Source organism: Pongo abelii, chromosome 13, assembly GCF_028885655.2.
Source record: "Pongo abelii isolate AG06213 chromosome 13, NHGRI_mPonAbe1-v2.0_pri, whole genome shotgun sequence".
Lineage (NCBI taxonomy): Eukaryota > Metazoa > Chordata > Mammalia > Primates > Hominidae > Pongo > Pongo abelii.
In genome coordinates this window covers 103545777-103573601 of record NC_071998.2, presented here as the reverse complement: position 1 = coordinate 103573601, position 27825 = coordinate 103545777, and the positions used below count along the sequence as shown (strand labels likewise).

Here is a 27825-nt window from a genome sequence, read left to right as displayed (position 1 = left end):
TATATGACACTGGAAGTAAAAACCAAAAAAAATAGGTAGGTTGAACTTCAAAACTAAAAACATATGTGCTTCAAAATATATCATCAAGAAAGTGAAAAGACAACCTACAAAAAATGTGAAAAAGCATTTGTAAATCATGTATCTGATGAAACATAACTGAAAATATATGAAGAATTTTTTTTTTTTTTTTTTTGAGACAGTCTCTCTGTCACCCAGGCTAGAGTGCAATGGCGTGATCTTGGCTCACTGCAACCTCCGCCTCCTGGGTTCAAGTGATTCTCCCGCCTCAGCCTCCTGAGTAGACAGGATTACATGCACCTGCCACCACGCTCGGCTAATTTTTGTATTTTTAGTAGAGACGGGGTTTCACCATGTTGGCCAGGCTGGTCTCAAAGTCCTGACCTCAAGTGATCTGCCCGCCTCGGCCTCCCAAAGTGCTAGGATTACAGGTGAGCCACTGCACCTGGCCAGAATTTCTTAAAACTGAATAATAAAAGACAACCTAATTTTGAAATGGCAAAGGACTTGAATGGACATTTCTCCAAGGAAATACCTTTGATCCATAAGCACATGAAAAAATGTATGATATCATTTGTCATTAGAGAAATGCAAATCAAAACAATAAGATGTCATTTCACATCCACTAGGGTGGCAATAATGAAAAAACAAAATAATAACAAAAAAGAAGTGTTGGTAAGGGCAAGGATATGGAAAAATAGAAATCCTTGTACATTGCTGGTGGGAATGTAAATGATGCAGCCACTATGAAAAACCTTTTGGCAATTCTTTGAGAAGTTAAACATAAAATTATATTATGACCTAGAATTCTACTCCCATGTAGATAGCCAAAAGAAATGAAAACATATATCCACACGAAAACTTGTATATGAATGTTTATGGAAGCATTATTCATAATAGCCGGACAGCAGAAACAAAAAATGAATAGGTAAATGAATTGTGGTAAATCCATATAATGGAATAATATTCAGCCAGAAAAAGAAATGAGGTACTGATACATGCTACAGCTTGGATGAACCTCAAAAACATTATGCTAAGTAAAATAAGTCAGATGCAAAAGGTCACATATTGCATGATTCCGTTTGTTTAAAATATTCAGAATATGCAAATCAACAGAGAAAAAGCAGATTAGTGGTTGCCAGGGGAGGTGAGAATGAGAAGTGCTTACTTACATATGGTACAGGTATTCTTCTGCAGTGATGAAAAAGTTTTGAAACCAGGGAGAAGGGGTGGTTGCACAGCACTGTGAATATATTAAATGTCACTGAACTGTACACTTAAAAATGACTAATTGCGGCCGGGCCTGGTGGCTCACGCCTGTAATCCCAGCACTTTGGCAGGCCGAGGCAGGAGGATTGCCTGAGGTCAGGAGTTCGAGACCAGCCTGGCCAACATGATGAAATTCTGTCTCTACTAAAAATACAAAAATTAGCCAGGCGTGGTAGTGGGCTCCTGTAATCCCAGCTACCCGGGAGACTGAGGCAAGAGAATTGCTGAACCCAGGAGGCAGATGTTGCAGTAAGCTGAGATCACACCACTGCACTCCAGCTGGGGTGACAGAGTGAGACTCTGTCTCAAAAAATAAAATAAAAAATAAAATGACTAATTGCATGTTATCTGAATTTCACTTTAATTATTTTTTAAAAGGTTATGAAATACTAATACATGCTACTACAAGGATGAAACTTGAAAACATTATGTTAAGTGAAAGAAGCCAGTCACAAAAGATCACATATTACATGACTCAGTTCATACGAAAGTCAGAATAGGGAAAACCATAGAGATAGAAAGTTGATTAGTTGTTGCTTAGGGCTGGTGGTGGGGATATTGAGGGATATTACACTGACAGCTGATAGGCAGAGACAGAAAGTGGATTAGTGGTTGTTTAGGGGTAGAGGTGGGGATATAGAGGGATATGAGGTTGACAGCTAATGGGTAGGAGGTTTCTTTTTGAGATGAGGAAAATGTTCTAAAAGCAACAGAGGAATTGTACACTTTAAATGGGTGAACTGTATGGTATATGAATTATATCTCAATAAAGCTGTTTTTAAAAAGCTATTGACATAAAACTAGAAATTGAATTACTAATTAAAAATATTCCTACAAAAAAATCCCAGCTACAAAATGGCTTCACTGATTAATTCAAATGATACAAAATCAATACACAACAATTAGTTATAGGTATATATACCAGAAACAGGCAATTTGGAAATAAACTAACGACAATAATTTCATTCACAATGGTAAAAAAGAAAATATTTAGTGGGAAAAGCATGAATGATAACAGGAAAAAATAATAGATTAAACTTGATCAAAACAAAAAACTTTTGTAATACAAAAGATACTTTTAAGAAAATGGAAAGAGAAGCCACATACTAGGAGAACATATTTGCAAATCACATATCCAATAAATAACATGCATCCAGAATTTATGAAGAATCTGACAACTCAGTATTAAAAAGACAACTCAATTTTACTTGTGTGTGTGTGTGTAGAAGCAGGGTCTCACTATGTTATTCAGGCTGGTCTCATACTCCTGGCCTCAAGTGATCCTCTTTCTTTGGCCCCCCAAAGTGTTGGGATTATAGGCATGAGCCACCATGCCTGGCTGACAACTCAATTTTAAAATGAGCAAAGACTGAATAGACAATTCACCCAATATAAGTAGCTATCAAACACATGAAAATATGTTTAACATCACTATCAGTAAGAAAATACAAATTAAAACCACACGAGGCTGGGCACGGTGGCTCATGCTTATAATCCCAGCACTTTGGGAGGCTGAGGTGGGTAGATCACTCGAGGCCAGGAGTTTGAGACCAGCCTGGCCAACATGGTGAAACCCCATCTCTAGTAAAAATACAAAAATTACCTAGGTGTGGTAGTGCATGCCTGTAATCCCAGCTTCTTGGGAGGCTGAGACATGAGAATTGCTTGAACCCAGGAGGTGGAGGTTGCAGTGAGCCGAGATCATGCCACTACACTCCAGCCTGGGAGACAGAGCAAGACTGTGTCTCAATAAATAAATAAATACATAAATAAACATATGAGATACCGCTACATGCCTACTAGAATGGCTATAATAAAAAAGACAACAAGCCAACTCTGGGTGTACTACCTATGAGTTAACCCTGCTCTGCAAGGAGCAATTAAAAAAAAATGTTTTTAAAAGACAATAAGTGTTGGTGAATAGGTAGAGAAAATGGAACTTTAATACATTGCTGATGGGGCTATAAAAATGGTATAGTCACTGTAGCTAATAGTTTGGTAGGTTCTTAAAAAGTTAAATATTGGCTGGGTACAGTGGCTCTCGCCTGTAATCCCAGGACTTTGGAAAGCTGAGGTGGGAGGATTGCTTTAGCCCAAAAGTTCAAGACCAGCCTGGGCAACAAAGCGAGACCCTATCTCTATTTTATTTTAAGTGAAAAAGAAAAAGTTAAATATCAACTTACCATATGACCTAGCAATTCCATTCTTAAAAATCTACCCAAGAAAAATGAAAACAAATATCCATACTGATACATGTATGAGAATGTTCATAGCAGCAATATCCATAATAGCCAAAAACTTGAAAAAATCCAAGTGTCTATCAGCTGGTGAGTGAATAAACAACATGTGGTATATCCATACAATGGAATACTATTCAGCAATAAAAAGGAACCGAACTACTGATACCAGCTACAACATATATATGAATGAATATCAAAAGCCTATGCTAAGTAAAAGGTGCTAGATGCAAAAGACTATATACTGTTTTATTCCATATATATAAAATGTCCAGAAATAGCAATTTATAGAGACAGAGAGCAAATTAGTATTTGGCTGGCTAGGGGTTTAGGAATGGAAATAGGATTGACTGCAAAAAGACATGAGAGAATTTTTTGGTGTGATGAAATGTTCTCAGACTGGGCTGTAGTTATGGCTGTGCAACTATAAATTTATTAAAAATCATTTATACTTAGGATGGTAAATTTTACTGCATGTGAATTAGACCTCAACAATACTGTTTTAACAGAAGTTTTTTTAAAAGCTAGTAAGCTCAATGTTTTATATACACACACACACATCCCCCTCCTCAGGTAAAGTAATATTGCTCAATTTACTTTATTTCTATCATACTGCTCCACCATACAGTGGCCTCTATTGGCCAAAAGGAGAGATTCTGATTAGTTGGTTACTAGTTGCTTTAATTTTTTTTTTTTTTTTTTTTTTTTTTTTTGAGACAGGGTCTCAGTTAGTCACCCAGGCTGGAGTGCAGTGGCTAGATCTCAGCTCACTGCAACCTCCGCTTCCAAGGTTCAGGCGATTCTTATGCCCTAGCCTCCCAAAGAGCTGGGATTACAGACATGTGCCACCACACCCGGCTAATTTTTGTATTTTTGGTAGAGACAGGGTTTTGCCCTGTAGGCCAGGCTGGTCTCAAACTCCTGACCTCAAGTCATCCACCTGCCTTGGCCTCCCAAAGTGCTGGGATTATAGGCAGCCACCATGCCTGGCCTAAATTTTTGTATTTATAATGTATCCACTACATAAATTAGGCATAGAAATGACTATGGTTTCGTCAAAGAGAATTCTTAGGATATAAAGTCTAAATTGTGCCCATTTAAAGAAAAGCAGATGGGATAAACAGTAAGAATAAAAGGACATAAGAACCACAAGCAAACTCACTTGTTCCCGATCTAAACCATACCTATAAAATATACTTGATAAGAATAACTATTTTTTAAAATAATTCATATAACTGGCCTCATGCAGTGAATCCAAGACCACATTCAAAGAAAGATACCAATAGAAAGCCTATTATTTCAAATGTATGCTACATAAGTGAAATGTAAATTAAAGAAAGAAGTCACTTGATTTCTTCACCTTTGGAGGGCAGACTAGCATAACAATGAAGAGCATAAGCTTTGGAGTTAGCTTGGATTCAAATCCTAGCTCTATTTTCTCATTCATCAGCTGACCTTGGGCTTATTATTTAATTTTTCAAAGCCTCAGTACTAACTGCTATAAAATGGAGAACATATTTTATTGGAAAGGACTGTTGGGAGTATTGCTTAACCTGTAGCAATCATGCAGTAAATAAATCATACATAATTACTGTTACTTCCATTTAGAAGTTGACTATAAATTTTTATTTTAAATGGTCTTCATGTTAAAACAAATATTTATAAGATTCCGATTCACCAAACATTCATTGAGCATTTATTAAATGTGTCCAAAGCACTGTGTTTAAGCTCTATGGAGAAATAGTTGTTGAAACACTGAAGAAACACTAAACTATTAAAAATCATTTAAAGGGGCCAGGCGCGGTGGCTCACACTTGTAATACCAGCACTTTGGGAGGCCAAGGCGGGTGGATCACCTGAGGTCAGGAATTCGAGACCAGCCTGGCCAATATGGTGAAACCCTGTCTTTACTAAAAATACAAAAAATTAGCCAGGCATGGTGGTGGGCACCTGTAATCCCAGCAACCCTGGAGGCTGAGGCAGAATTGCTTGAACCCAGAAGGCAGAGGTTGCAGTGAACCAAGGTTATATACCATTGCACTCCAGCCTGGGCAACAAGAACAAAACTCCGTCTCAAAAAAAAAAAAATCATTAAAGGGATAACCAATGATAAACACTGAAAGATGTTATAATGTATTAAGTGAAAAAGATTGCCAAACAGTAGTAATGGTATGATCCTGTTTTTATAAGCACACATGTATATTTATATACACTAATACACACATACAAATATACATATGTATGATGCTAAACCAAATTATGCAAACCATAATAAGATGAGCATAATATACATATATAGATGCTAAACCATATTTTGGTTTGGTTATCGTTTAGCATCATACATACGTATATTATGGTCATCTTTCAGTGGTATGGTAAAAATAATTTTATTTTCTTTTTTCTTAGGTATACTTTCTCTTTTTTTGAGACAGGGTTTCATTCTGCCGCCCAGGCTGGAGTGCGGTGGTGTTATCTCGACTTACTGCAGCCTCCACCTCCTGGGCTCAGGCAATCCTCCTACCTTAACTGGAGTAGCTGGGGACTACAGGTGCGCACCAGCACACCCAACCAATTTTTGTATTTTCTGTAGAGACAGGGTTTCCCCATGTCACCCAGGCTGGTCTCAAACTCCTGGGCGCAAGTGATCCTCCCACCTTGGCCTCCCAAAGTGTTGGGATTACAGGCATGAGCCACCATGCCTGGCCTGTATTTTCTAATTTTTATATGAACATTTAACGCCACTATAAAAAAAGGGAAAAGTTGAAGAAATGCTGATCATTAGTACACCGTATACAGATTGGCTCAGATGGAATGCAGGCCATTAGCATCCTTAATTAGAACTGGAAAGAAAGACTTAGAGGGCACAGAATACACCATGTTCCTGTTTAGAAAAGATTAAAACAGAACAAAGTCTGAATAACATTTATAATTCACTCCGTGAAAGACTCTTTAGATCAGAATGTTATGCTTAGTTTCAAGTGCTGCTTCTAATTTTTTAGAATTTGAGTTAATTAACTTATCATTTGGAGTAGTTTTCTAAGAGTAGAAAAGAGAAAATTATCCTTAATTTTCTGGCACAGTTAGAGGTAAATGGACAGAATAGAAAATCACACAAAAGGTTCTCTGGGTTTAGGACTCCACAGAAAGCAGGGTCACTAGGCCATGGCCAAGGGCTGGTATGTGTTTCCTATTGAAACAGCTGGCAAGATGGAAGCATGACCCTACTCTCAATAAGCAAACTGCTGCTACTGAGTTCAGTGCCTCTAGTGACTGGGGTGTTATTGGAAACATAATACCTTAGGCCAGCTAATATGATGAAGCCCACCCAGGAGTCCCTTTGAATTATCTCACTGTTCCCAACATTATATTACTGGCTTCTCAGTAATGGAAGAAAATAATTCTGACATCTACCTTCCACTTGTGAGAGGAGGGAGAAGTGGCAATAGAGGCAACAGTAAGAACAGCCTTCCCAAAACTAAGATTCCACTGCTGCCAACATTTACAAGTCTTGATTATTTGGGAAGGGATAAAGCAAAATGTCAGAACTAAATTTTCTCTGAACAATAAGGTAAACTAATAAACTGGAAAACTCACCTGAAAACATTTTTACAAAGTCATCAGTAGTCATACTCATCACCACATCTGCCTGATCAGAAGGCTCTCCATATCCAACATTCCCACCCTTGCTTTTCAGATCAAGAAACCACGTGCCACCATCTTCACCTAGAGAGATAAACATATAGAAATCAATGTCATAGAAGCCCTGTTCTTCTTAAATTTAATAATTACTTCAATTAGAATAATCTTACAAAATGCTGTTTCCCTAGTTAAAATCCCCAGACCTCCATCAGTCAAATTCAGCAAATATTTATTACGTCCAGGTATTCTGCTAGGGTCTGCAGACTCTTCAATAAAAAGAAAACCATGGTTCTACTCACAAAAGAGGAAGTAGAGGGTGATGTGGGAGCACATTAAAGAGTCAAGATACCCAGAGTAAGAAAACTCATAAAGATAGGAAGTAGAACAGTGGTTCCTAGGGACTAGGGGATGGGGGAATGGGAGTTACTGTTTAGTGGGTACAGAGTTTCACTTGGAATGATGAAAAAGTTCTGGAGATAGATGGTGATGATTGCTTTTTTGTTCGTTTTTCTTTCTTTCTTTTTTTTTTTTTTTTGAGACGGAGTCTCACTCTGTCGCCTAGGCTGGAGTGCAGTGGCACAATCTCGGCTCACTGCAAGCTCCGCCTCCTGGGTTCATGCTATCCTCCTGCCTCAGCCTCCCGAGTAGCTGGGACTACAGGTGCCTGCCACCATGCCTGGCTAATTTTTTGTATTTTTAGTAGAGACGGGGTTTCGCTGTGTTAGCCAGGATGGTCTTGATCTCCTGACCTCGTGATCCGCCCGCCTCGGCCTCCCAAAGTGCTGGGATTACAGGCGTGCGCCACTGCGCCCAGCTGGTGATGATTGTTATAAAACAGTGTGAATGCATTTAATGCTACTAAGCTGTACACTTAGAAGTGGTTAAAACAGGCTGGGCATGGTGGCTTACGCCTGTAATCCTGACACTTTGGGAGGCCGAGGTGGGCAGATCACCTGAGGTCAGGAGTTCGAAACCAGCCTGACCAACATGGTGAAACCCTGTTTCTACTAAAAATACAAAAAATTAGCTAGGTGTGGTAGGGAGTGCCTGTAATCCCAGCTACTTGGGAGGCTGAGGCAAGAGAATCGTTTGAACCCAGGAGGCAGAGGTTGCAGTGAGCCAAGATCGCGCCATTGCACTCCAGCTTGGGGCAACAAGAGCAAAACTCCACCTCAAAAGAAAAAAAAAAAAGCAAGACTTGGTTAAAATTTTATGTATCTTTTACTGCGATGCAAAATTAAATTTTCAAAAAGGGTCAGGAAAGCTCAGTTGAAGCTAAGATTTGAAAGTTAAGTAAGAATTAGCTAGCTGGACAGGGTAGAGGGAAAGTATTTCAGGCAATGGGAACAGCATATGCAAAAAAGCCAGAATCAAGAGTGCAGCATGTGTGAGGAACTGAAAAAAACACAGTGGCACTAGAAGGTAGATGGATGTTGGATGAGCTTGTGAGGCAGTCTAGGTCTGAGCACAGCCAGTCGTGTAAAGGATTGAATGACTTCATCCTACAGGATGTGTCATGGAAGGAAGATGATATGGTAAGGTTTGCATGTGGCGCCACCTGCAGTATAGATAATACATGGAGATAAAAGGATACAGAGGGCTAGTAAGGATGGTGTTCGGATAGTTCAGGAGCTTGAGGGTGCATGCCTGGACTGGGACCATGGCAGAGGCATGGAGAAAAGTGGGTACATTTGAGAGAGAATTTCAAGGCAGAATCACAAGACTAGGTAACTGCATATGAAGAGGAAAAGCTGGGGAGGGTATATAGGAATGATCTGCTAGTTCTTGGTTTGGGTGGATTTGTTTTTTAAGTGAGAGAAGACTACTGAAGAACAGCAGATTGCTTTATTTTTAATTTTTTAAGACAGGGTCTTGCTCTGTTGCCCAGGCTACAGTGAAGTGGCATGATCACCGCTCACTGCAGCCTCGACCTTCTGGGCTTAAGCAGTCTTCCCATCTCAGCCTCCCAAGTAGCTGGGACTATAGGCACACATCACCACATCCAGCTAATTTTTCATTTTTATTTTTGTAAAGACAGGGCCTCACTATGTTACCCAGCCTGGTCTCGAACTCCTGAGCTCAAGTGGTCGGCCTCCCAGAGGGCTGGGATCACAGGCAACGTTGAAAATTTTAATACAGCTCAAACCAGCATGTCTGGTTCATCTCAGCTCCTTCACTGTCAAACCATGGGGCAGGGACTGCTTCAGTTTCTCTGCCTTCTCTTTGTCTGTGACAACCAAAGTATAATCCTGCTGCTGTGAACTTTATTTTTCTTGATCTTGACAGATATGGCATCCACTTGCCTGGATCTGAGCAGAAAGTGCTTGATTTCCTCCATTTTTCTTTTTTCTTTCTTTCTTTTTTTGTGTCAGTCTTGCTCTGTTGCCCAGGCTGGAGTGCAGTGATGCAATCTGGGCTCACTGCAACCTCTGCCTCCCGGGTTCAAGCGATTCTCCTGCCTCAGCCTCCCAAGTAGCTGGGACTGCAGGCACGCACCACCAAGCCCGGCTAATTTTTACATTTTAGTACAGATGAGGTTTTGCCATGTTGGCCAAGCTGGTCTTGACCTCTGGTGATCTGCCCACCTCGGCCTTCCAAAGTGCTGGGATAATAGGCGTGAGCCACCCAGGGATTTCCTCAATTTTTCAAGGCATGGCAAGGAGGCATGCAGAGAGAGGGTGTGGATCGACACTGCCCAAGAGACACAGCAAGCCAGACACTCAGCAGATTTAATGGGTGATTGCAAAGGTAGGTCCTGGGAATGGTTGTTTTGGACATTTTCAGGCTGAGGCATCTTTGTGACAGTTAACTAAAAATGTCAAATGAAGTCTGGCTAAGCTAGAAACAGGTTCATATGGTCATTGAAGCTGCATGAATGGTTGGGGTTTCCTAGAGAAAGTGTCAGGAGTAGAGTGTCAAGAGTGCTGAGACAGTGACCTGAAGAACATTGCTTAAGGGAAGGATAGAGGAGAAGCAGCCAGCAAGGGAGGCTGACAAGGTGTGATCACAGGCAGGGAAGGAAAGCAAGGAGGTTACAATGAAGGACTGGGGAAGGAGCATTTCCAGAAGGAAAGTGTGGTCAACAGTATCAAATGCTACAGAGTGGTCACAAGGGAGGAATGACACATGCCCACTGGTGACAGGGAATTCATCAAGGACCTTGGTGAAAACCAATTCTGTGAAATGGAAACAAATGGTATCAGCAGGGTGTGTTCAGGGGAGTGAGTTGTAGATGAAAATAAGTCTGGCTCTGAAAAGGAGAAAAAAGATGGGGTGTGTGGTTTGTTCTTGTCATTGGGTTCTGTTTTAAAGTTAGAAAAGAATTGAGAACATTAAAATACCATTGGGAAGGAGGCTGCAAGATGAACAGATTGAGGACAAGGTACAATTAACAGCACAAAATTCCTGAGAAGGCCAGGGAAAACGGGATCTAGAACTTTGCTTCCAAGTATGATCCATGGACTGCAATACTGTCATTACCTGTCAGACATGCAGAATCTCAGACTCCACTCCAGACCTACTGAATCATTATTTTGCATTTTAGGAAGATCCCAGGTACTTGGTATAGACGTTAGAGCTTGAGATGCACTGATGGAGAGCTGAGCTCCATTCTACTAAGAGGGAAGGAGGCGAGGATGATGCCTATCATGGTTGATTTGATATCTGATGGCAGGAAGCTGAAGGCATTTTTGTCTGCAGGTTTCTATTACCTCTGTCAAAGAGCAAGTGGAATTATCTGCTGACACTGGCAGGGAAGAGGTGAAGGGAGAGATGGGAGATTTCAGGAACACTGAGAAAGTTTAAGATAGTCACTATGGAAAATGCAGCAGCAAGCTGCCCACGAAAACACAGAATTCTGAAGTGTTGCTTAAACCTCAGCTGAAGTGGGGCAATAGTCAATTTCTACTGGTACAGATCCACCCAGGTGGTGTGATTTTTTTTTCCTTTCCTCCCCAAAAACTTTGCAGCCTGGATACAACTGTGGGGCAGCCAAAGAGTTTGATTCAGCCAGGACTAGGCTTTTGACAGGTGATGGCATCCACCTGTCATAAGCACAAAGGGTCCAGCAAGTTTAGGACACAAGCAAGAGAGTGACTAAAGCCATGGATGATGAATTCCAAGGATGGCAAGGAAGTAAGAACAGGAAGGCAAGATGGGTTAAGATAAAGCAGAGAGGACGAAGAATAAAAAAGTTTGTGTATAATGGGGCTGAGATAGCTTTTTTTTTTTAACACAAATTTTATCTGTTTCTTACTTTTATTTGTTTGAGATGGGTCTCACTATGTTGCCCAGGCTGGAGTGCAGTGGTTATTCACAGATGCGATTGCAGTGTACTACAGTCTTGATCTCCTGGGCTCAAGTGATCCTCCAGCCTCAACCTCCTGAGTAGCTGGGATTACAGCTGCATGCCATCATCCCTGGCAGCTAGTTCTTACACTATTATTAACGTGTGTAAATTTTATATGGAGAAGAACAATATTAAGAGGTTTTAAAAAGCTAACTACCATCTGGGCACAATGGCTCACACCTGCAATCTCACCACTTTGGGAGGCTGAGGCAGGAGGATTGCTTGAGGCTAGGAGTTTGAGACCAGCCTGGGCAACATGGCAAAACCCCACCTCTACTAAAAATACAAAAATTAGCCATGTGTGGTGGTGGGTGCCTTTAATCCCAGCTACTTGGGAGGCTGAGGCAGGAGAATCACTTGAACCCGGGAGGCGGAGGTTGCAGTGAGCCCAGATCCCACCACTGCACTCCAGCCTGGGCAACAAAGTGAGACTCTGTCTCAAAAAAATAATAATAAATTTTTAAAAACAAAAAAAGTAAAAAAAAAGCTGACTACCTTCAGACTGACATGGTTAATGTCAAAGATAAAAATGGCAAGGTACCTATGGTTGATAAATTACTGTATCATATTACCTGTCATAATCCATATGCCCTTCTAAGCAGGATTTTCTCTCAAATATGCCAGAGTTATATAACACTGGGAGTATTTGTAATAAAATTTTACTTTACATGTGTCCGTACGCACTGATCTTATTCTAGAAATTAAAATCATTGGGAGGCTGAGGTCAGAGGATCACTTGATTCCAGGAGGTCAAGGCCGAAGTGAGCCATGATCATGCCATTGCTCTCCAGCCTGGGTGACAAAGACTCCATCTCAAAGAAACAACAACAACAAAAACAAATCAATAGTTATAGTTGCTGTTCTTGAATGTCTACATTCAAGAGTAAGGGTCTGGAATGCAGCCAACTATCCAGGGGATCACTGTTGGAGGCTGATTTTCTTCCAAAGGAAACACCCCATTTTGTTTCATAAAAACTTCAGATTACCAGATGCAGTCCTTACCGGAGAGTTCAAACAGATAGACTGCTTGAGTGGCTTTAACAACATCATCACTGAGAGAGTCCTTAACAATTCTAAATGTTTCTTCCACAGCTCCAGAACGTGGTTTTGGTTGCGGCTGCGGTTTCTCTTCTTTGAATTCTGGAACAGCACCTATAAGATATGATTGAAGCAAATGACCTTAATACTTGGCAGTGAAGGACCCCACACAGAATTAATTAATCAGCAGGACAGACTTGCCACCAATTAGACCTATTTGACCAAAATGACTTTAAATGCATTAAGTGGCATCTAAAAGCATAAATCAAATTGATAGAATAACAGTCAAACACACATTAATTATGATTATAAATGTAAATGGTTTATACTCTCCAAATAAAAGGCTGACTTTCAGATTAGGTTAAAAAATACTACTAAACTATAAATATTTATCATAAACAGACCTTCTATAATCTGAGCATTTTGTGAGGCCAAGGCCAGGCACGGTGGCTCACGCCTGTAATTCCAGCACTTTGGGAGGCCAAGGCAGGCGGATTACTTGAGCCCAGGAGTTCGAGACCAGCCTGGGCAACATGGAGAAACCCTGTCTCTACAAAAAATACAAAAATTAGCTGGGCGTGGTGTTTAGTGCCTGTACTCCCAGCTACTTGAGAGGCTGAGGTGAGAGGATCACTTGAGCTTGGGAGGTGAAGGCTGCAGTGAGCTGAGATCACACCACTGCACTCCAGCCTGGGTGACAGAGGGAGACCCTGTCTCAAAAAAATAAATAAAATAAAATAAACAGACCTAAACACAACTACTGGAGTATTAGGGATGATAATCAATCACTCCTTTGTCAATTTCTCTGAGTTCTGAAACCAAATGAGAACAAAAAGACATTGGAATCAGAAAGATGGAAATCAAAATATTAGCTGTGGAATTGGTGGAGCTAAACTGAAGACTGTAGCTCGAATCAACACCCAAGTGTACTTTTTAATCACTCTACCTCTAAATTCAATCTGTTCGCCTAGTCCTTTCCCCCATGGATTGACCCTGCATCCTCCCATCACGGGTTAGAAATGCTCTGTTAAGTAGAGATCATGTAAAAAACTGAGGACAGCCTGCTCAGAAAGAGAGAATGCTCAGAAGGGTCTGACATACAACCTCAGTTTCTTCTCCCCATCTCACTTATTCAGATTGTCCCTCCCACTAGACGAAAAGGGAGGTTAAACTGTTAGTCCCCTAACAGGCTGCCCTCTTTGGAAACACTAGGTCACGGAAATGGAGGTTACCTGCAACATTTTAAAACTTGCATTCACCTAACCCATTGGCTATAACAACTTAACACATGATCAGCCAGGGGAGAAGACAGCAGTTCACAGGACTGCTTTGCCCCCATATCATGATGCTGCCCTCCGATGCTGTCTCTGTTCCTTTACTTATTTATTTTTGAGACAGTCTCGCTTTGTCACCCAGGCTGGAGTGCGGTGGCTTGATCTTGGCTCACTGCAACCTCCATCTCCCAGTTCAAGCGATTCTCCAGCTTCAGCCTCCTGAGTAGCTGGGACTACAGGTGCCCACCACCGTGCCTGGCTAATTTTTGAATTTTCAGTAGAGACAGGGTTTCACCATGTTGGCCAGGCTGGTCTCAAACTCCTTACCTCAGGTGATCCACCCACATTGGCCTCCCAAAGTGCTGGGATTGCAGGCGTGAGCCACCATGCCCGGCCTCTCTGTTCCTTTATTTATCATTGTAGAATCACATAGAGGCAGCTAAGTAGTTGCCCCCAGAAACAGGTAAGAACAATTCATTAATTAAATTAACTCCAAGGCCAATCTGTGCTCTAGGCTGAAGGTGAATCTGTTTCTCAACTCAAATTATACACAGCCATCTTGTCTAATACAATTCCTCAAAGGTTATTAAATGAAATCTAATTGACAGCACAAAGATACCCCATAGTACAAAGTAAGCTATTAATTCATAAAGTATACTGAATATAAATTGCCTTTCATTATGATGTTTCCACAAATAAAAAAAAATCCTTTTCCTTTTATAAGTTAAAGTACAAACAGATATTAGAGATGAAAGCCTTAAAGAATTTTTTTAGCCTGTTTTATTATTGTTTTACAATTTACTACAGTGTACCCCTTTATTGCCTGCACTGGGGGCAATCCACGTCTTCTGCCTTGCACTTAGCATGACACTGCTTTTTATTGACATGTAACATACATTCAGAAACAGTGATCAGATGTATCCAGATCAAACATCACCACCTAGGTCAAGAAAGATGATATTACAGGTATCCCAGAAGCCCACTCCACAACCCCTCCTAATTGCTAACACCATATATTAGTCTTGTCTCATGTTTATCTTCAAATAAATGGAATCAATCACACAGTATCTATTCTTATATGCCTGCCGATCCTTCAAAACTCTTCCAAAAAAAAAAATGCAAGAGGAGGGAACACTTTCTAATTAATTATGTGAGGCCAGTATTACCATGACACCAAGCCAGACACAGACTTAGAAGAAAACTGACTAGTGTAGACAGACAATATGCAAATGCATATACATGCATACATACATAAAATTAAGTCGAGAAGTGATGGGTTCTACTTTAAAAAGAGCAAGAACTGGGATAGAATGTAAGACTATTTTAGATAAGACAGTTTTTGAATAGATGCTGAATTAAACAATATAAGGCTGAATATGTAAATACATACTCACGTACATATTTATTCTACAATTTGAAAACATAAATGTGGCCAATAGTTCGTCTTCACCAGTTAAATTTGAAAAAGGTATTCCCCATGCTTCAGTGACAATAACCTAATACTTTATAACCTTTGCAATGCTTATTTGAGCAATGCCAGTTCCCAGTTATTTTCCAAATGTACACCAGTGTAAATGAATGAGACACATTACTATTAATATAAGGTATTATTATTTAGAAGCCAATTTTAAAATTGAGCTATGAATTCTAATATTTATCTTTTTTTTTATTGTTTTTTGAGACAGGGGCTTACTCTGTCACCCAGGCTGAAGTGCAGTGGTACAGTCAAGGTTCACTGCAGCCTCAACTTCCTGAGCTCAAGCTTCCTGAGTAGCTGGGACCACAGGCATGTGCCAGTACGGCCAGCTAATTTTTTGTATTTTTTGTAGAGACAGGGTTTCACCATGTTGGCCAGGCTGGTCTCGAACTCCTAGACTCAAGCGATCCACCCGCCTCAGCCACCCATGATTGGGATTACAGACATGAGATACCACATCCGGCCTCAAAAAGTTGTTTTTGAAGACATGGAAAACATTCACAATAATTAAGTAATGTTAAATTAAATGGGAGTCTATGCAATTAAACATAATACATATAAAGCTTCTTTCTTAAAAAAATAAAAAACACAATATGAGCCTACTGGTAAAATATTTATTTCTGGGTATACATTTTAAATTATATGTGCCAAAAAAAAGTGGTTGAAAGGAAATAAGCCAAAATATAAATGTACTTATAATTGGATTACAGGTGACTTTAAAATTTTTCTTTGAGCTGTTCTATACTTTTTTTTTTTTTTTGAGGCAGAGTCTTGTTCTGTCACCTAGGCTGAAGTGCAGTGGCATGATCTCAGCCCATTGCAACCTCCACCTCCCAGGTTCAAGCGATTCTTGTGCCTCAGCCTCCCGAATAGCTGGGATTACAGGCACATACCACTCCACCCGACTAATTTTGTATTTTTAGTAGAGACAGGGTTTCACCGTGCTGGCCAGGCTGGTCTCGAACTCCCGATCTCAGGTGATCCGCTCGCCTTGGCCTCCCAAAGTGCTGGGATTACAGGCGTGAGCCACTGCACCTGGCCTGTTCTATGCTTTTTTTATACTTCTGTATTAAACTTTTCTTTTTAAATTTTTAATGTTTTAATTTTTTTCTATTTGTAGAGATGGGGTCTCGCTATGTTGCCCAGGCTGGTCTTGAACTCATGTCCTCAAGTGATCATCCCACCTCTGTCTCCCATAGTGTTATGATTACAGGTGTGAGCCCCTACACCCTGCCCGTACTAAGCTTTTCTATACAGACTAATTTAAAATGCTATCAAAATTGAATAAAGTATATAACAAAATCGATTGGATGTAGCCAAAGCTGTGTTAAGGGGATAAATGCACAAACTTTATTTCATTATTTTAAAAGAAATAACAATAAAGTATTAGCCCAACAAGCAAGAACAGGAACAAAAGCAACCTCAAAGAAAGCAGAAAGGAGAAAACAATAAAGCAAAAGTAAAAAAAGTAAGGAATCAGATGGTTGCACAATTCTGGGAAGATGCTAAAAATCACTAGACACTTTCAAATGGTGAATTTTTTTTTTTTTTTTTTTTAAAACAGAGTTTCACTCTGTCACCCCTTCTGGAGTACAGTGACATGATTTTGGCTCACTGCAACCTCCACGTCCCGGGCAGCTGGGATTACAGACGTGCACCACCACATCCGACTAATTTTTTGTATTTTTAGTAGAGACAGAATTTCGCCATGTTGCCCAGGCTGGTCTTGAACACCTGAGCTCAGACAATCTGCCTGCCTCAGCCTCCCAAAGTGCTAGAATTACAGGCATGAGCCACTGCGCCAGACCTAAAATGATGAATTTTTTGGTATATGTAAGTTATATCTCCAGTTGTTATTAAAAAGATAATCAGAAAAGAGAAAAGCTGTAGAATTAAAAATGAAATAAAATTTAAAGTCTGGTGCTTTTGAGAAAAGAATAAGATACCATAAAATCAGCAACTAATCAAGAAAAAAGAAAAATAATTTTTAAAACAGAGGAAAGAGGCTGGGCTCGGTGGCTCACACCGGTAATCCTAGCACTTTTGGGAAGCCAAGGTGGGTGGATCACCTGAGGTCAGGAGTTTGAGACCAGCCTGACCAACATGGTGAAACCCCGTCTCTACTAAAAATACAAAAATTAGCTGGGCATGGTGGTGTGCACCTGTAATCCCAGCTAGTCAGGAGGCTGAGGCTTGAGAATTGCTTGAACCTGGGAGGCGGGGGTTGCAGTGAGCCAAGATCGTGCCACTGCGCTCCAGCCTGGGAGACAGAGTGAGACTTTGTCTTAAAAGGAAAAAAAAAAAAAAAAAAGCAGAGGAAAAAGATAAAACAGTTTGAAAACTTTAAAAAATTGTGTAAGTGAAATACTACATGTCAACTGTTAAATAGGTTTTGAAACTTCAAATGGATAATTTGGGTTTTTATTTTTTAAAAAGCCTATAATTGAATAAAATAAAAGTTTTGAAAGAAATAACTTCAGAAAAGACCCAAATGACTTAGTAGGTATTTCAAACCTTCAAAGAAAAGAACACAGAGAGAGGCTGGGTGTGGTGGCTCATGCCTGTAATCCCAGCACTTTTGGGAGGCCGAGGCGGGTGGATCATGAAGTCAGGAGATCGAGACCATCCTGGCTAACGCAGTGAAACCCTGTCTCTACTAAAAATAAAAAAATAAAAAAAAAATTAGCCGGGTGGCAAGCCTGTAATCCCAGCTACTCAGGAGGCTGAGGCAGGAGAATCGCTTGAAGCCAGGTGGCGGACATTGCAGTGAGCCAAGAAAATGCCACTGCACTCCAGCCTGGGCAACGGAGCGACACTCCATCTCAATAAAAAAATAAAAAGAGAAAGAAAGAAGGAAAGAAGGAAGGAAGGAAGGAAGGAAGGGAAAAAGTACCCATTTACCATATTTAAAATGTAACAAGTTTATTACACTAAAAATAGATACCAATCTAACTTCTCTGATTAAAAAAATGTCCATCTTATACAAATGTTAACACCTTACTTATGGTAAAATCTGAAGATTTTCTCATTAAAATTAAGAATAAAATAAGGATAATTAAAATAAAATAGTTTTAATGAACCTCCTGGAAGTTCAAGTCAGTGTATTAAGATATATGCCAGAAATCATCCCTGAAAGACATTATTATATGCAGACAAGAAGTTTTACCATGTAGAAAATTTAAGATAATAATAACTATAGCAACCAATAGTTACAGGGAGCTTCCTGCATCAAGTGTACAATATGATGTACCATCACTCTTATTCCTCACAATAATTACACAAGGAAAGTAAGAGGTGACAAAACTGTTTCAGAGAGCTGAAGTGATATGCCCAAAGTGATAGATATACGTGGCGGGCACCGGATTTGAACCCAGATCTGTCTTACTCCAAAGTCTGTGCTTTCAATGAGTACTCACTCTCTCTCAGAAACTATTAGATGTCTTTAAAAACAACAACAAAAAACTCATGATGGTGACCAGATACAGAACATACAAAAGTTAATTTTCCCCTTTTTATTTTTAACTTGCCTTGTTCCAGAAAGCATTTCAATTTGTTTAATAAAAACAAATGCAATTCAAGATTAAATCCAGGCAGTCTGACTCCAGAGCCCGCAATTTTATCCACTGAGTAATAAATATTTCCTCCACATTTTCTTCTGTGTTTAGCAATCTAATTTTTTATATAGCCAACATAAAAGCTGAACACAGTGCTGAGATGTGAAACTCACCAGAAGTTGACCAAGCAGAGGCTGCTAAAGCAAGGGCAGCATAGACACAGGCTTCCTTCATGTTTCCAAAGGCAGGTCATGTGTTTCGTTTTAGCAGTTACACCAGAGAGAACTGAGTCTGTCACATAAATAACTGCTGGAACCCCTCCCTTCCTAGTGGGTAACTACTTCAGGTGATTTGTATATTAGTCAAGATATATCATCTACATATGAGGTGCCAAGGAGATTGCAGCAAAAACTTTAGTTTATCCCTGAAAGACATTTGCCAAGAGATAAATTGCATAATTTATCACCTGGATTATTGAGACGTAAACATGATGAGTTTGCACAAGAGAAAAAAAAACTTCAGGAGACAAAAAAACCTGTGACAGATTTTAAAGGTGCAGCCATCACACTACAAATATATAAGCCAGAATGGAAAAGAAATATTTATAGAATTCCAGTACACAAAAGAAGATGACATATGGCTGGTAGTCCCTGACACAGGCTCTCCTAACTTCACACTGAATAAATATAAAAATGCACACACACACAAAGGGGAAATACTGAATATCACCTAGACTGATACACAATCTATTGTCTGAATCTAGGAAGAGAGGTTCAGCAGCTCTAAGGTACACGGAGTCAGCCTCAGAAAGACAGGTCTCCTGTGCTTTCCCTCATGAAAGATCTCAAAGAATACCTCTGCCCACCCGAACAAAGAAGAGAGGCTCGCGCTGGATCAGACTCTGGCCTTGTACCAACTAAGATCAGGAGCTGTCTCTCTGTTTTACAAATGCTGCTTTTCAAGACACACTCAATGTGATTCCTCATCCTCATCTTTCAAATCCAGTTCCAAAGCTTGTAGCTCCCAAATAAGATAAGCAGACAGTAGGGGAGTCCTGCAGTGGAGCATCCTGGGAAGTACATGCCCCAAGGCATGGCTGACAAGGATGGGGAGGGGAAGAACCTTGGCAGCAGGGCATTCCAGGAGAGAGTAGTTTTTGTTGTGTTTCATGTTGTTTTTGAGATGGGGTCTCCCTCTGTTACCCAGGCTGGAGTGCAATGGCACAATCACAGCTTGCTGCAACCTTGAACTCCTGGGCTCAAGTGATCCTCCCGCCTCAGCCTCCCAAGTACCTGAGACCACAGGTACATACCACCACGCCTGGCTATTGTTAAAAATTTTTTGTAGAAATGGGATCTTGCTATTGCTACATTGCCCAGGCTCATCTCAAACTCCTGACCTCGGGCAATCCTCCCACCACAGCCTCCCAAAGTGCTGGGATTACAGGCATTAGCCACTGAGCCAGGCCTGGAGAGTAGTTTTAAACAGAGGAAGTAAAGGAAGGTCACATATCAGCCTTGCACACTGGCCTGAGCTATTTGCCCAACAGGTGCTACATCTGAAACTACAGCTCAGAAAAAGGAATTCCTCCATATAGACAGGGAGTGGAGCCGAAAGCAACCTACACATTCCTGCCTTTGACTACACTAGCTCTAGAGATATCTCCTAATATAAGGAAGAATTAACAGAAAAAAAAATAACCTGATGCCTATGAAAAAAATAATGTGCCACAGGCAATGGAGGCTATTCTGAAGAGCAAATATCTAAAACCAATTTACCATGAAAACTACAAGAATTCTTCCACACGAAAACTGTATCATTATGGTGTGTCAATACAGATTCATCAATTGTAACAAATGTACCATTCTGGTAGAGGATGCTGCTAAGGAAGGAAGTAATGCATGTGTGGGATATATGATATTTCTGTACCTTCTCAGTTTTGCTGTGAATCTAAAACTTTATGCTATTAAAAAAAAAAAGATAAAGCTTTGGCCAGGCACAGTGGCTCATGCCTGTAATCCCAGCACTTTGGGAGGCCGAGGTGGGCGGATCACCTGAGGTCAGAAGTTTGAGACCAGCCTGGCTAATGTGGCAAAACCCCATCTCTACTAAAAATACAAAATTAGCCGGGCATGGTGGCACACCATGTAATCCCAGCTACTACGGAGGCTGAGGAAGGAGAATTGCTTTAACATGGGAGGTGGAGGTTGCAGTGAGCCAAGATCATGCCACTGCACTCCAGCCTGGGCAATAGAGACTCTGTCTCAAAAAAATAAATAAATAAAGCCTTAAAAAAAAACTATATGAAACAGGGACAGAAAATTATATATAACTGGCTGAGATGAAAAGACAATAGGATAAAATGAAAAAGGAAGTGAGCACCATAGCAAATTAACCATTGAGACAATATGGAACAGAAACTAAGCTACAGAACATCTTATCAGACTGTCCTTTTTAATACAGAGGACAAACTTAAAAAGGTCTCCAGAATACAGAAGAGAAAGCCAGAACCAGTGAGAAATGGTGCTAACTACAGGGAAAGGGAAAGGGGAGCCAAGGTAAGAATAAGTGTTTCTGAGAATCCAGAACAACTGGAACAGAAGCAATTAAAACTGTAACTGAAGGAAAATAGGCCCAGCGCCATAGCTCATGCCTGTAATCCCAGCACTTTGGGAGGCCGAGGCAGGATGACTGTTTGAGGCCAGGAGTTTGAGACCAGCCTGGGCAATATAACAAGACCACCTCTTTACAAAAAATTTAAAAATTAGCTGGACGTGGTGGCATGCACCTCTAGTCCCAGCTATTGGTGAGGCTGAGGTGAGAGGATTGTTTGCGTCCAGGACTTTGAGGGCTGCAGTGGGCTATGATCGAGCCACTGCACTCCAGCTTGGGCAACAGGGTGAGACCCAGTCTCTAAACCAAATAAAAAATAAAAACAAAAATAAGCTGGAAGTCAAAAAAAAAAAAAAGACTGAGTGGGCTCCCTGTGTTCCAGTGGAGAGTAGGGGTGGGGGGAATCAATGAAGAAATAATGGTATTGCATTTTTGTTTGTTTGTTTTTTGAGAGAGGGGTCTCAACTCTCTCACCCAGGCAGGAGTTTAATGGCTTGATCATAGCTCATTGCAACCTCAAACTCCTGAACTCAAGTGATCCTCCCACTTCAGCCTCCCAACTAGCTGGGACTATAGGCATGCACCATCACACCCAGCTAATTTTTGTACTTTTTGTAGAGACAAGGTTTTGCCATGTTGCCCAGACTAGTCTTGAACTCCTGGGCTCAAGCGATCCTCCCACCTCAGCCTCCCAAAGTGCTGGGACTACAGGCGTAAGCCACTATGCCTGGTTGATATTGCTTTTAAGATGGGAAGAATAAAAAACCCCATCAATTTAAAACTATGTCCATTGTCTACAATAATTACATATATAAGAGCTAACATACATAGGACGAATACTGGAAAAGGTATAATGAAATGGTAACAGGGGTTATTATAAGTTGTTGATGCAATAGAAAGGTGAACCTCTCCCCCTTTGGAAACAAGGGATACACATGGTTCTCAAAGAGCTGAACTATGAGAGGACATAAGAAATAAACTGAAAGAGGTAAGTTATAGCCCCGGCTACTATCTATATGACTATATTAATATATCTACAGAAAAGGTCAAGTAAAATTGCTATTGACTGAACCACACAGAATCAAAAAAAGAGAGCTACAGAAGTAAATGATCCTGCAGCATTAGGTGAGGGAAGTTAGCCAAAGGAATTTGAGTCTTCTAACCTTAAGAGTCAGAGCATTGCTTATGTGGAGATGGCTATAGGCAAAGTTATCCCTATCAAAGCCTGATGCCAGTAAACACTGATTTTACACTCTACCTGTCTAACCCCCTTGTTCTGATTCCACGGTCATGAAATGACCTTCTGACTACGATTCTGTTTCATGCATAATTATATCCAAAGGAAGAGAATGTGCTGATCAAGCACCTACATGTTTAACCTATGAGATGGCAACTCCTTGTGATAAATTAATAAACTGGATTATCAGGGGAAAGAATGTGCTAATTTACGTATTTAATTGAGACAGGGTCTTGCTCTGTTGCCCAGGCTGGAGTGCTGTAGCTCAATCATAGCTCACTGCAGCCTCAAACTCTTGAGCTCAAGGGATCCTCCTGCTTCAGTCTCCTGAGTAGCTGAAGACTACAGGCATGTGCCACCATGGCCAGCTAATTTTTTTTTATTTTTTGGTAGAGACGGGGTCTCACCATGTTGCCCAGACTAAGAATATGCTAAAATTTAAAAGACTAAGTATTCAAGTGTTAGGAAAGCCCTTTAAGTTTACTGGTTAAAGACATGGGCTTTGGAATCAGAGAAATACGAGTTTAAATCTTGGTTCTGCCACCTGCTGGCTATGCAACTGCAGCTGTAAAATGAGGGTAGTATCTGTCTTGGGGATTAATGGTATTAAACAGGACAATGCATGTAAAGTACTTAGCACAGTGTTTGGTACATAGTAGGTGCCCAGTAAATATTTGTTGAATAAACAAAATGAATATACATGATCAATAAGTGGTTCTTATTATTTAAAATTTGGAGTTTAAATTATCTCAGTTCATGCATGCCTTCTTCTAAAAGACAGATCCAACCTTAGGGCGTTGGGCAAAAATCGGAGTTTGGGACTTAACTAACTTGAAGACCAGACTCTTCTAGACTTCGATAAGCTCTCTAGGTATTTTCCACCATTCTCTAAGAGCCCTTTTCAGAAAAAGACTGACAGTCTTGTTTTTCCTGGTTTTAATACTCTGGGTAGTAGGATTATGAGTAACTATTTTCCTTTCTATTGTTTTAAATTGTCTATAATACAAAAAAAGTCCTTTTTATTACCTAAGTAATTTTTTTAAATTACCACAAAAATTTGGAAAAAGAAAAGTTAAATAATAAAGAATAAATAAAAGAAAGCTGGAAATAAGGTTTGGCACTAAAATGCATTGCAGTAAGGTGCCACAGATTTGCTAAAGGTATCAAGGAAATTCATCCCTACATTTTCTATCAGCCTTCTAAAAAAAAAAATCCATGAGAGTCACAGCATCTATAAGATAAAAATAAGGTAAGGGCCCAGAAGAAGCACAGCCATTCTTATTAGTAAGCCATGAGAGAAATTCTTCCCACAGGTATTCATTAAAGTGTTTCTTCAAGTAAGCCACTGGCAAAATGTCAGAACACAAAGTCTAAAATGTAAACTCTGGACCAATTCAAGGGCATTATTGTTTATGAATTACAGAAACAAAACAAAGTAAAACCCAAACCTCCTTTGAAGTTGATTTCTTCCATAAAATAGTCACATAACACAAACTGTGGAAATGGTGTTAGATGTATTTGATATATGACACACTTTTCCTCAAAATAACATACCAACATGAAATACCTAAAGACAGTGCAAAAGAAAATAAATAAAACCTGAAAAAAAAGTTTTTTCAGAATTCTTTTAACCAAACGCAAAGAATATATTAATAACTTCTTTTTTTTTTCTTTTTTTTGAGACAGGGTCTTGCTCTGTCACCCAGGCTAGAGTGCAGTGGCACAATCATGGCTCACTGAAGCTTCAACTTCCCAGGATCAGGTGACCCTCCCACCTCAGCCTCCTAAGTAGCTGGGGCTACAGTCTCGTGCCACCACGCCCAACTTATTTTTTTTGTATTTTTTTTTTTGTAGAGACGGGGTTTCGCCGTGTTGCCCAAGCTCGTCGCAAACTCCTGGACTCAAGTGATCCATTAGCCTCAGCCTCCCAAAGTGCTGGGATTACAGGTATGAGCCATTGTGCCCGGCCTTATTAAAACTTCTTACTGATAGATGAACAAAACAACCTTCTTTACTAGAATTAACTGAGATCTCACATTACTTGTTTAGTTTAAATTACAAAATAGTTTAAAAACAGAAGGCAGAAATGTCACTGTTATAGGATCAATTCCACATTTTGGAAGAAATACATAAGTTAGGATTTATATTTTCTAACATAAAATATAGTCTAGATCTTACCAGTTGATTCCATTTTCTTGCTAACTGCTTCTGGGTATTCATCTAAGAAGAAATCTGGTTGCAAAGGATGACCTGAAAAATTGACCCCAAACCATTAGGTTAATGTAACTACAACACAGTAAGATTTTAACATCTGTTTAATAAACGTATCTATTTTATTAAAAATCATTCTGGTGCAACAGAAAAGGCCTCTATGAGAACTGTCAAATGACCTGATCTTCATTAAATTAATTTTCTCATAATTCAGTTATCTTTCTCTCCTCTGATAAATTTTATCTTCAAGATTTAATCCCCAAAAGATCACCTGTTCTGTAAAGCCTTTACCTGCTCTCCCAGGAACCTTTGCCCTTCTCATCCTACACTGCTCTTCTGGCCCACATTCTTCCAAAGTTGTCAGGACTCATTTCTTACCTGCCGTCCTAAGAGCAGAGGGCCCCTTCTTAAGAAGGACTTTCTTCTCAGCATTAGTGCACTTGGGTCTCTTCTCTCTCTCCCTCTTCCTCTCACTCCATCATTATGAAAACTAAGCTATCCTATTCCATCCTATTCCACTGGGTTATTATTATTATTATTGACACAGGGTCTCACTGTCACCCAGGCTGGAGTGCAGTGGCACGATCTTGGCTCACTGCAACCTCCACCTCCTGGGCTCAAGTGATCCTCCTCCCTCAGCCTCCCAAGTAACTGGGACCACAGGTGCAAGCCACCATATCCAGCTAATTTTTATTTATTTATTTATTTATTTATTTATTTATTTTTTGAGACAGAGTCTCATTCTGTCGCCCAGGCTTGAGTGCAGTGGCACGATCTTGGCTCATTGCACCCTCCACCTCCCAGGTTCAAGCAATCCTCCTGCTTCAGCCTCCCAAGTAGCTGGGATTACAGGTGCCCATCACTATGCCTGGCTAATTTTCATATTTTTAGTAGAGATAGAGTTTCACCATATTGGTCAGGCTGGTCTCGAACTCCTGACCTCAGGATATCCACCCACCTCGGCCTCCCAATATGCTGGGATTACGGGCGTGAGCCACCGTGCCTGACCATTCATTTTCATTTTTTGTAGAGATGGGGTTTTGCCATGTTGCCCAGTATGGTCTTGAACTCCTTGGCTCAAGCGATCCACTGGCCTTGGCCTCCCAAAGTGCTGGGATTACAGGTGTGAGCCACTGCACACAGCCTCCACTGGGTCTTATTTTCAGCTAATGGTTGTGGTTAGCAAATAGGTTAACTGTTTTAATTACACTGATAACTCCAAGACATGTGCACACTAGAAGATTTAAAGGCCACAAAGCCTTCAAAACTATAGTACAGTGAGATGTTAACAATCTCAATTGTTCTCTTTTTCTTTTCTTTTTTTTTTTTTGAGATGGGGTCTTGCTGTTTTGCCCAGGCTGGTCTCAAACTTCTGGGCTCAAATGAGCCTCCTGCCTCAGTCTCCTGTCTCTCTCTCTTTTTCAGAAGTTTAAGCAAACTTCTGGAGGGCAGGAATGAATTCATCTTTGTTATATCCTAATATCATAGTATCTGGTCATATTAAGTTCTCAATACTTAATAAGATTTTTAATTTAAATAAAATTTTAAAACTTGTGCACAATTACACTGTGTCTTTAAAACCTAAAGTAATAATTATATTCCCGGGTACCAGGACCCAGAAGACCTGAATCTGGTCAGGTTCTGCCACCTATTAGCCATCTGCTCTTAGGCAAAGGCTCAATCTCTCTGAGCCTGTTTTTCCACTTGTAAATATTAACTACTAAATATTCTGAGTGTACTATATGCTGGGCACTGTGCCAAACACATTATACGTTATCACATTTAGCCTTTACAAAAATCTTGTATGAAATGTATCATTCTCTTAAGTTTGCCAATATGGAAATTGACGCTGAGACAGACAAACTGGGTGACATGCTCAAAGCTGCATAGCAGTGAGCAGCAGAGCTGCAATATGAAGCTGGGTTGTCTTCTCCCAAATTCCATGTTCTTAATCACTAAGCATTACTTCCCTTACAGAATTGTTAGGCAGGCTAAATAGATAATGCATATAAGAGTGCTTTGTAAAACTATAATCCGCTATTTACTTTAGTTTGAACTGCAGAGATGAGCAGGGATGATACAAATATAAACATGGGTTGTGTCATTTAGAAGCTCAGTTTAATGAATAATATTTAAAATATACTTTAGCACAAATAAACATAACTCCTATGTATGCTATATTAGAATACATCATATTCTATATGGTAAAAATCCATTATTATCATTATCATCCCCAATTTCAGAGAGGGAGAGTTACTTAACAAGAGGGCTTTCTAGAAGCTTCTCAGATCACTTTACTGTCCATGAGACAGAGCCTGCCCACTCATCTACACCATCTGTCATTAAGCTACTCTAAGAGACTGCGCTTAAGAGACAAATATTTAGAGAGTCCACAATCATAAATTATTTTAAACAAAAAAATTCATTACTGATCTAGGTGCAGTGGTTCACGCCTGTAATCCTAAAACTTTAGGAGGCCAAGGCAGGCAGATCACTTGAGCTCAGGAGTTCAAGACCAGCCTGGGCAACATAGTGAACCCCCACATCTACAAATACAAAAATTAACCAGGTGTGGTGGCACTCGCGTATAGTCCCAGCTACTCGAGAGGCTGAGGTGGAAGGATTGCTTGAGCCTGGGAGGTGGAGGTTGTAGTGAGCTGAGATTGCGCCACTACACTCCAGCCTGGGTGACAGAGTGAGACCCTTTCTCAAAGAAATAAATAAATAAATACATAACCCACTACTGTACCATCTGTTACCACATATTCTTGAACAAAATCTTTACTGTGTGATTTTAAGACCAACTTTAAAAAATAATTTTCATTTCTTATTTCGAGATTTAGAAGTGGCTAGTAACTGATCTGACTTTCTGTGCTTATATATATATCACTTCAAAAGCCCTCAATTCAC

General features: G+C 40.1%; 1 protein-coding gene and 1 pseudogene across 2 annotated transcripts in view; both read right to left on the bottom strand.

Moving 5' to 3' along the window:
- Positions 1 to 27825, bottom strand: part of HSDL2 (hydroxysteroid dehydrogenase like 2) — a 95067-nt gene that overhangs the window by 5635 nt on the left and 61607 nt on the right. For both annotated transcript variants that reach the window (XM_024251739.3, NM_001132322.1), the window contains 3 exon segments: positions 24883 to 24954; positions 12514 to 12663; positions 7119 to 7247 (listed from right to left, as the gene is read on the bottom strand). In XM_024251739.3, the coding sequence (XP_024107507.1) occupies positions 7119 to 7247; positions 12514 to 12663; positions 24883 to 24954 (351 nt within the window).
- Positions 8282 to 12090, bottom strand: LOC103891524 (large ribosomal subunit protein eL38-like; annotated as a pseudogene).